Raw genomic sequence first — 9643 nt, forward strand, 5'->3', positions numbered from 1 at the left:
AATACTTGGATACTGCAGAATACAGTTCTTGTAAATTCATCTCAATATAAAATCAAACATTTAATCACAGTTTTTAAGCTACTCAACTAAATGTTATATCACTTAAATATCATCCAGCAAGTACATCTGTAATCGTATGTATTTAAATCCAAGCTAAATAACACTGGGAATAGAAGCATTTCTACACATTGATAGTTTTATAGTCATGGCAGTCCTCTGACTGAATCGCTCTCTCACTCGCCTCCCCCCTAGCGAGGTATTTCAAAGCTCATTAATCAAAAACTCGCCGCTTTCAGCCTCGCCGCTGATTCCACCTCCTTATGAACAAAGCTTTTGCATTCCCAACTCTAGAAACACATTTCAAACTGCGAGAGGCCAAACTTTGTCCCGAGAAAAGGAGTGTGACAGCATGCTTGCGGTGCAATCAGGGCACGGATAAGAGAATACTGGAGATGTTTTAGCTACATAGAGTGGAGATGAGACGCTCACTGGTTTGCTCTGCAGATGGGTAGGTACACCCTATTTACAATTCATAAAGACTGTGGAGGATACATATTTAAAATATATAACCAAAAATTTATAGGAAATATCTGGATATTAGTGACTACTCAATAACATAGGCTACTTCACAAAAGCGCTCAGCAGGAATGTTACAGAAAATTATTTTGTCTGAATTTGTCCATTTCTCACAAGTTTTTGTTTCCCACGGCCCTACGGTTTTGGTCGCTGCACAATGGCAGCCATTTTCGTACATCATTGTAATGAATTGCTTGTTATAAATTGCCTCTTCTAGCTCTGGCTAAGAAAATTACCCTGCCAGCCTTTTGACATCGGAACTGATCACAGTGAGTTGTGACAGACAGGTATTTCAAGCAGCCAGAAAAAAAAATACTGTAAAACAATTCAAGTGTAAAATCTCTAGGGAATCGGACTATTTTATAGATAGGCCAGAGGGCAAAAATGATGATGGTGCTCCATAAACTCGTCCGAGCTTCCATCTGAAACAATATTACAACAATGGATTATTATCGTGAGCCGTGAATTCAAATAAGAATGACACTGTTATAACTAAACATGGATTTAAGAAAATTAAAGAAGTTAGTTTGCTATACCTAGTCTAACTTGTTCAATTTCATTTATTTTAGTTTTGTTTACAATGTTTTAAATTCTCAGGGCTCAAATTAAGTAATTCTAACTAGAAAAGGAATAAACGTAGTTTGCTGTCATTTTACAGCCAGTCATTTATGTCCTCTTAAACCGGTCATATACACAGACCCTATATCTAATATAGTTAGGAAACTAAGTTCAAAATGAGGTGGAGTTAAATAAGCGTCTTGGGCAATTACCTGAAACTGTTAGTGTACACGCCTTCGATTAAAGACACTGATGCAATTAGCATGCCATTTTCTTACCAAGCCAAAACTAGGGTTCCTACCTTAAATAGCCTAAAGTCAGCTCTCTATTTAGGTACATTATTATCACGCACGACAGACTACAATGATGCATGCTATCATCTTCTATATAAAGAAATGGAAATGTGCTAAAACGCTAAACGTTAAATAATTTTAATAATTTAATAATTTAAACAGGCTTTATGAAGCTCTTTGAATATATACCTTGTAAAGCTATACGTTAATGCATTCATCGACTCAAAATGTTAAATATATGTACTTGCAAATTAGCATTCCCTTAACGTTTTAAATTGTATATATATTGATCTTTGATTGCCTCAAATGCTCACAATTCACAGTCGGAACTGATTATCTGCCTCGACTCACATCCAAACAACTGTCTTTTCACTGTGCATATCATCTGTAATTTATATCCAGGCTGTATTGTAAAGTGTAACGTCATTCAGCGAGGTTACAGGAAAACAGCGCGAGACCTAAAAGCTTACTACAGCTGGCCATTTAACACCATTCACAGCAATTGTAATGCAAGGAATAAGACCAAGTAAAAATGCATTAGTCTCTGCAATGTGGCCTAAACTGACATACAAGAAACCAAGCGGAATACCACTATTCACAATTTAAGGAAATCATTAACCTATATATAAATAGTTTATGCGTAACAGTGGAACGGTGAAAGATAGTTTAATCTCACTAGTCTGATTAATGAGCACCAGGCATGAAAGTATATGAAGAAACTGCAGAGATTTATAAAGAATATTCGATAATCGGATTGATCCGTTTAATCTAATTAATTAAAAAATCTAATTAATCTGTGCGTGGCACATTTTTAGTTTGTGAGATTAGTTATGTAAGTAAAGTATTCATTTTATGAAGGCTGTAGATCAACAGGCTAAATCGTACAGTTTAGAACCAGTGCAGAAGGCAGAAGAGAGGTCTGTGGTTCAATTGGCTGGGATGGCAAAACCACGCCCCTCGTATTGGTGGGCATTATTTACATGATGAGCCTCAAAATACAGTAAGACACGAAAACAAGCGGTGGTGGCTATCAGAGACCATTTGAACTGACCACCTAAGAATTGTAATGTCCTTATATTCAGACTCAGGCGGACGTATGACTCTCAGATGTAAATTCTGTGAGTTGGAGCAGCAGGGCGAGACCCAGGGGAGACTAGCGACAGGTATCGTGGACGATACTATTCACGTACCTTTAACATCGGATGTGCAATATAGCTCCGGTGAGTTTGAGGTGCCTCGGCCAAATGCCTTACTTAGTAATGATAGATCATGTGGATCCAACGCTGAAGCTGAGGATTGCATCCTACATGCTCAGTTTATGAGCTCTGTATACTCGAAAAGCAGGTCGTTCTACCTTAAGGATTATTACCCGCACAGTACTGATGAAGAACATGCGTGCATGCAGATGGGGAAAAGTTTACACGCGTACGATAGTTATCAAAGTTTTCCTCAAACTCATGGGAGATGTTTAATAAAACTTCGGTCAGAGGACACGGGGGGTGGAGATAACGGATTCGACTGGATGAAAACGAAAAGAAACAATTCAAAAAGTAAGTTTTAGTCGTAGTACTAGACGAGCGTGGTCTAACAACATACTGCGTATAATGTTTCTACTATTTCCTGCTCATGTCGTTTACGGTGTAATATGATTACAGGATGCTCGCTAGCTTGCGGCTTGACTACTGCAACAGCTCGCACCAGCTTCACTACCAGACAGGTGACAGAACTGGAGAAGGAGTTTCACTTCAATAAGTACATCGGCAGGCACAGAAGAGCCGAGATGGCGAGCGCGTTGCATCTAAGCGATTTGCAAGTGAAAATCTGGTTCCAGAACAGAAGAATGAAGCAGAAGAAGCGGGAGAAGGAGGAGGCCCTTATCCGAATTACTCGCACTACGGAACTGCACTCTTCCTCCACAGGCTCCCAGCCTACTCACTTCCACAGCCACTCCTGCTATATCAGTGCCTCTACATAGCCTGTATGTGCCAAATGACCAATGGTGTTCAGCAGATTGTTTGCACTATATCAGTTATTTGTTTGCACTATTTCTAACTAAACTGATTAATAATAATTCTACATTTTAATTTGTATTGATAAACTGTCAAAAGCAAGGCCTTATACCTAATTGGCCATACGATTAATAGAATGTAGATTTCAGTGCCTTTAAAGCCTAATATTTTACCTGTAATATATTTTTATATGTACTTTTTATTATGTAAATGTCCTCATCACTAAAAAAGATAGTGTCTTGTCTCTGTTTAGATTATTAACATGCAATATATCATTCGATGTAATCTGAACTAACATTATTGTCATAATAAATATAAACTATACTTCTTCTGATGATATAACGGTCCTCTTCATATGTATCCCCATCAGGTTAGGGCTGCCTAAAACACAGAGTTTCAGTGGAGGACCTTTAGTTTCCCTTTTTTTCTATGCCAAAATGAGACTGGGAAATATAGTTAAAGAGAAATCCCCCAGAAAACAATTAGTAGTAAATGTTCTTTATTAATATACGAATAGATACTTGTCAAATATGCTCAAACATATCAAGCAAATGTGCAAATCAGCCGGTGATCCTTACACAATGGTTTTGTAATATAACACAATTTACATAGACTTCACATTATCAATAAAGCAATTAATTGTAATTGGGTAGGTGCATTTGTACATTTTAAACAACATATCTAAAAACTTTGGTTTAAGTAAGTAGATTTTGGTTTATGTTAAATTGGTCTTACATTTGCTCTGGTATTGTAACCTATTATTTCAATGCTCATGTCATGAGAAATTTTTCACAATACTGAATCTGACATTCCTATCATTTTGCTTCAACATACAAAACACCTTTGGAATGTATTCAGCTTGGCAGAAGTTTATGATTTATACATATCATTAGAAGATTTAACCTAGCAAACATTATGTGGTTGCTCATTCCTTTTTCTGAGGCTGCTGCACCATCCCTCTCTTTCCACCTCCTTCAAACTGACAGACAAACTGATCACACAGGAAAGCTGCCATCAATTACTGCAGCAACGTCTATACCACTCCACACACACAAATACCTCACACGCATCCCTCTGTCTCACTCCTATCCATATGGACATCTTTTAAAGCATTTCCCAGAGAAATTATGACGGAATAAAACACATCTTCATTCATCTTCACCACGAAATGAAAGACATGTAGTCTCTTTGGGTTTTACAGCACATCATCATATTAGCCCTCCCTCATACAGGCAAATGGATTATTCCGGAGAATGAACTTGGCTTTACTATAAATTACAACTATAGATTCTGAGAAGAAGCTTATTTTGTTTAAAATAAGCTCTAATATAATTAGGGTTTTAATTTATGTAAAATCAAAAGTGTGCCTAACAGTAACAGGGTTTAGAATTTAATCTGTCCACAGGATAAAGAATGATTCCCTGTGCTTTTCATTTGTAATCCCAGACACATTATTCCAGTAAAGTAGGCTATGACCATTAAATATGAAAAATGGCTAGCTGACAGCTCAGCCCCTGAGTTTGGGTTTAAAAGTTAACCGTCCCCTTACAAGCACAAGCTTAAAATGAGTAATTAAGCAACTTATCATATGCCAGCGACATGTTAAGCACGTGAGGGAAGTCCTGTATAAATGCTCATCTGACAATATCTTTATCATGGCCATAGGCTTGGCAAGCTAACTGCAAGCTCTATAAACCTGTTTGACCTCCAATCACTCCAAAAATAATAGAAAACATATCACCTTGAATATTCAGCGTTACACTTGATGTTTCTCATACACTAATACACATCAGAATTCTACTAGCATTACAAAATTCCTTCATTTCAATAAAGGACACTATTTCTGTTCCATTTCTCATACAATTCACTTTAGTGTCGGTCAGTTACAGATTTAGTTTTCTTTTTATAGTTTTAAAAGATCTGAAGGTGTTGCTTTTAAAATAATCTTTGTGAACAGAGTTTAAGTTTAGTTTATATGTGTGTGTTTGTGTGTGTGAGAGAGGGGGGGTGCTAACTCTCCAAAAAAGCATATTACGTAATAGAAACCCAAATTTCAACTGAAACTGACAGTTGCTTTTGTAAACACTATAGATGAGTCTATTAAGTACATATGCCTCCAATTTACATTAATGTCCCTTCCAGGTCATATGAGATCATATAAACACACAAAGACTTTATGTTAGGATGAGGCTACTCATCATAAAGAGAGATAAATGGGCAATTAAAGGAGGTGAGACCATTATGATTCATGTTAGGGTCTTACAAAAATGATGACAGAAATCTGAATCTTTGAGGACTCATTTAAAAGAATATAAGTGTATATGTGCAGGTTTTTCTTTTTCTTTTGTGATACATGTCTATTAAAGATACATGTTTAATAATTTGAATGGAATTTCCCAGGGATCAATGGCAATAACTCATATAATATTTTTATTTCTAGAGAAATATTTATTTTGGTGTAAATACTATACAATTTAATTGTCTATCTTAACCATGTTGGGACATAATAATTGTTGTAGGTTTAACCTAATGGTTATGTCAAGGAAAATGGTATCCTTCATACAAAAGAATGGAAGAGAAGGAAGATTAAACTTGCAGAGACAAAACAGTCTCTACAGGTGTTTTACATTCTTTGAGCTGCTAAAAAAGTAAAAGTCTGAAGCAGTTTGTCACTGGAACGATCTGACAATGAACAGATTGCAGAATTGTTAATTTCACTAACCCTTACTTTACAGTTCTTTTTCTCTGCCAGTTTTTCTCATTCATCTTTTCTGTACTTTTAACTTTGAATCATACAAATTTTTTGCTGGTTAACTCTATGAATAAGCCTGACATTATATTTGCATTTTGTATAGATTCAACATAAATTATGGAAGAATACACATATGTATATACATATGTGAATATGTATAAGCACAGAATAGCGTTTTAAAAATTATGAATTTGTAAAAAAAAAAAAAATAATAAATGCGGTCATTATGTGCTTGTTCCACGGTGGTATCTTGATGCTCACATAATTCAATTACAGAACAAAATGAACAAGCTGAGTTCTTGTAAGAGACTGTAAGAGAGGTCTACTGCCTGCCCACAGAACAAAAACTACATTGATTTTGAACTCTGTGCCCTACATCAGAAACAATTTCTTATGTCATATCTATACTGTAGTAATGAATTCACATTGTACTATAGTGACAAATTCACAGTTACAGTAGGTTGTATTTTAATCACAATGCACACATGCACACACACATACACCCACCCACCCACACACACACATACACACAAAGTCTCTTTGCAGGGTTAAATTATTCTCCTCAGTAGCAGCAGCCATTTGATTTCATTTGTAGTGTGTCTAGTGGGCAGCGGAGGTGAGAGCACCTTTGGCTGCAGAGGGACTGGAGCAGCACACATATCTAGTAAGTGGAGACACAGAATTGACAATGCATTTATCTTTGAATAATGTAAATGTCGGGAGAATGCAGTGGCTGTGGAGAAGAGACACGGGCGCGGGACGTGGTGGGGTGGGGTGGGGTTGCATAGAGGCCCAGATCTCCTCCTCCTCATCTATGTGCCTGTCATCCATAGTGCTTTTCCTATGCTGTTCCTTTGCTCATCCAAGAGCTGCTACATCTTTCTGGAGCTGAATCATTTCTGCCAGAGGCCAACAGGGAATTTATACACAGCACACTGCCAAAACCACTATCCACTTGCAATTTATTTGCCATTGTTTCTGCAGTATCCTCTTCCATAGGCTATATTCTAGCTTGCTTGCACTTTAATGACAAAACAAGAATAGCAATTTTTTAAATCTACATTATATCAACTTTTGCAACAACAAGAGAGATGTATATGCATTTAAGGTGTGTTATTTTTGTATATATTTTGTATATTTTGTCATTTATTATATTCAAATATAAATGTTGACAGTTTTAAGACTGCTGCCCTGTGAAACCCCTTAAGCTGAAGATTATGGCTTTGCACTTTGTGTGGCAGATACAGAGAAAATGTGTTTTATTGTATCTAAACTTAAACAGGCAAAGTTACTTGTCAGTCAAAAACAAACAAAAAAAAATTACACTGCAGTTGTTGAAAGAAATAAGAACCACTTCTGTCACAATAATAAAAAAAAAAACACAAAACCATGCACACAAGCAAATCTAAAGGAAAATACATATTCATGCAAATGTGACCTCTATGCAATGTTTTGATTTAACCATCAATTTAAGAAAAAAAAATAAAATAAGGTAAAATCAATCTTTATGTTCATAACAATGACCCTGTGCAGTTTGCCATGCAGACTGACTTACCTTTATCCATACCAAACTGAAATTTAATACCAACCACATTTAACTACATATACATTTAATATTTAGCCCTTCGTTATGTGCATCATGTCTGAATTTTGTTGCCTGTATTGTATGAGTGAATAGAGAATAATAAAATGGATGGCTACTAGCAGGCAGCAGGGCTGCTCATTGAGGCAAAGTGCCAGTAAATTGTTTGTCTTCTGCTGTGCAACACTATAATTCTTATGGGAGCAGATGACATTGAGCTTGCCAAAGAGAATAATAATAAATGGGCCATAATCAAATAGGGAAATTTTGAGAAGCATTCTGAGAAACAAGCATGGACTAAATGCATTACCACATCGAGCCCCGGTAGCCACTCAGATTGGTTTATGCTTTAAAGGCACATGGCCTGCCTTTAAACACACTACCTGAGGATGCCAACAACAGTGCAAACATTTACATTCCATACCTCTGCCATTAATCAGGTTACAGCACAATATGTATTGTTTCCAGACAGGTACAGTAACACTATTAAACACACTGTTTTCTGTAATGCACTCTATCTTAAAGCATGAGTCACACTCACTAACTTCCTGTATGAGGGTTTGTTTTTTGCCTCAAAGAGCATACCTCTGTTTGAGTGTGTATGAGGAAGGCCATCTGTTTGGTCATGGCAACATGATTCCACCTTGCTGCTGGAAAGAGGGGCTTGTGTGTTGCTTGGATAGCAGAAGGCTATTGTTAGCTTGAACAGGATTGATTATATAGCATGAAAAAATCCATATTTTATTTATGGAAAAAAATATGAATAAAGCTTGGGTTTTAGACCAGATATCAGAGGGGATTGACCTGTTTTGTCATGTGGCATGACTACTCGGAAACACTGACTCAGTCAGCCATGTCCAGCAATTTCCTTTATACAACAGGAGATGCCTTGGGCACTACACAGACAAGCATAGCACAAGTCATTGGATGCGCCATGGTAAGCACAAAACCACATACACACCAAGACAATTAGTAAAAAGTTTCTAAAAATATGGTACATACCGATTTGGTAAAAAGCAAAATGCATAATGGCAATGAACAAAAGAAACACAAACATATTTGAGTTTACAATAAGGTAATATCTGAGATTAAATTATAAACCATCAAAACCTTAAAACCACTTGTAAATACACAATTAATATCTTATTTAAAAACGATATGATTCTTGATTCATGATTGTTTTCAAGAGTAAAGGAAGTGTTGATATTAACTTTTAGCTGGATTGACTTATGTCTGACAAAAAATAATTTACGTCTAACAAAATAATAAGGGAACATAAGTATTTCATATATTGCCTCAGTACTGGTGCCTCCTTAGATATAATGAAATGTAGTATTTGAATAATTTGCTCATCCCTTTTAAATATTTTCATAAAATCAACAGTATTAACAGTATTAATATAAGGTTATAATCAACTACTTCACGTGCCACTTTACAGTGTATGTCACAATGCACTTGTCTGTGAGCCACAGCTGCCAGATCTGATTACACGATGCTAAACAAATTGTGTGTGTATGTATGTAGTATGTGCCTTTTGAGGGACAAAGACAAGTTCTCATGAGTAAGACGTCACACCAAAATGACTATTATTCTTCTTTTTCTTTCATTAAAAAAGAAATTAGTTACATGGAATTGACTATATAATAATGAAGACAGAAGCAATCACAATACCACTACACATGAGTTTCAAGTCTGACTCAGGGAACTGTATTATTCCCCGAAGGTCTTTGTGCAACAAGCTAATGCTGTAAACTGGAATTTATTTTATAATGAGTTGTCACACATAAAATTTAATTTTGACCAGTTACAGTATGTATTCTGTAATATATATCACTGCCTAGTCAAAAAACAGCTACTGGTTGTAGCATGTCTA

At 36.1% G+C, this 9643-nt stretch overlaps 1 protein-coding gene across 2 annotated transcripts; it reads left to right on the top strand.

Annotated features, from left to right (window-relative positions):
• The first annotated feature begins 315 nt into the window (after positions 1 to 315).
• Positions 316 to 4081, top strand: LOC132850683 (homeobox protein Hox-D1-like). 2 transcript variants are annotated; one of them, XM_060877343.1, is made up of 2 exons: positions 316 to 508; positions 3083 to 4081. In XM_060877343.1, the coding sequence occupies exons 1-2, from the start codon at positions 505 to 507 to the stop codon at positions 3400 to 3402; spliced, it is 324 nt and encodes a 107-aa protein (XP_060733326.1). In that variant the 5' UTR covers positions 316 to 504; the 3' UTR covers positions 3403 to 4081. The 2 variants fall into 2 exon arrangements, with proteins under 2 accessions (XP_060733326.1, XP_060733325.1); XM_060877342.1 differs by lacking the exon at positions 316 to 508 and adding an exon at positions 2265 to 2977.
• The last annotated feature ends 5562 nt before the right edge of the window (positions 4082 to 9643 follow it).

The sequence above is a fragment of the Tachysurus vachellii genome, chromosome 8 (assembly GCF_030014155.1).
Source record: "Tachysurus vachellii isolate PV-2020 chromosome 8, HZAU_Pvac_v1, whole genome shotgun sequence".
Lineage (NCBI taxonomy): Eukaryota > Metazoa > Chordata > Actinopteri > Siluriformes > Bagridae > Tachysurus > Tachysurus vachellii.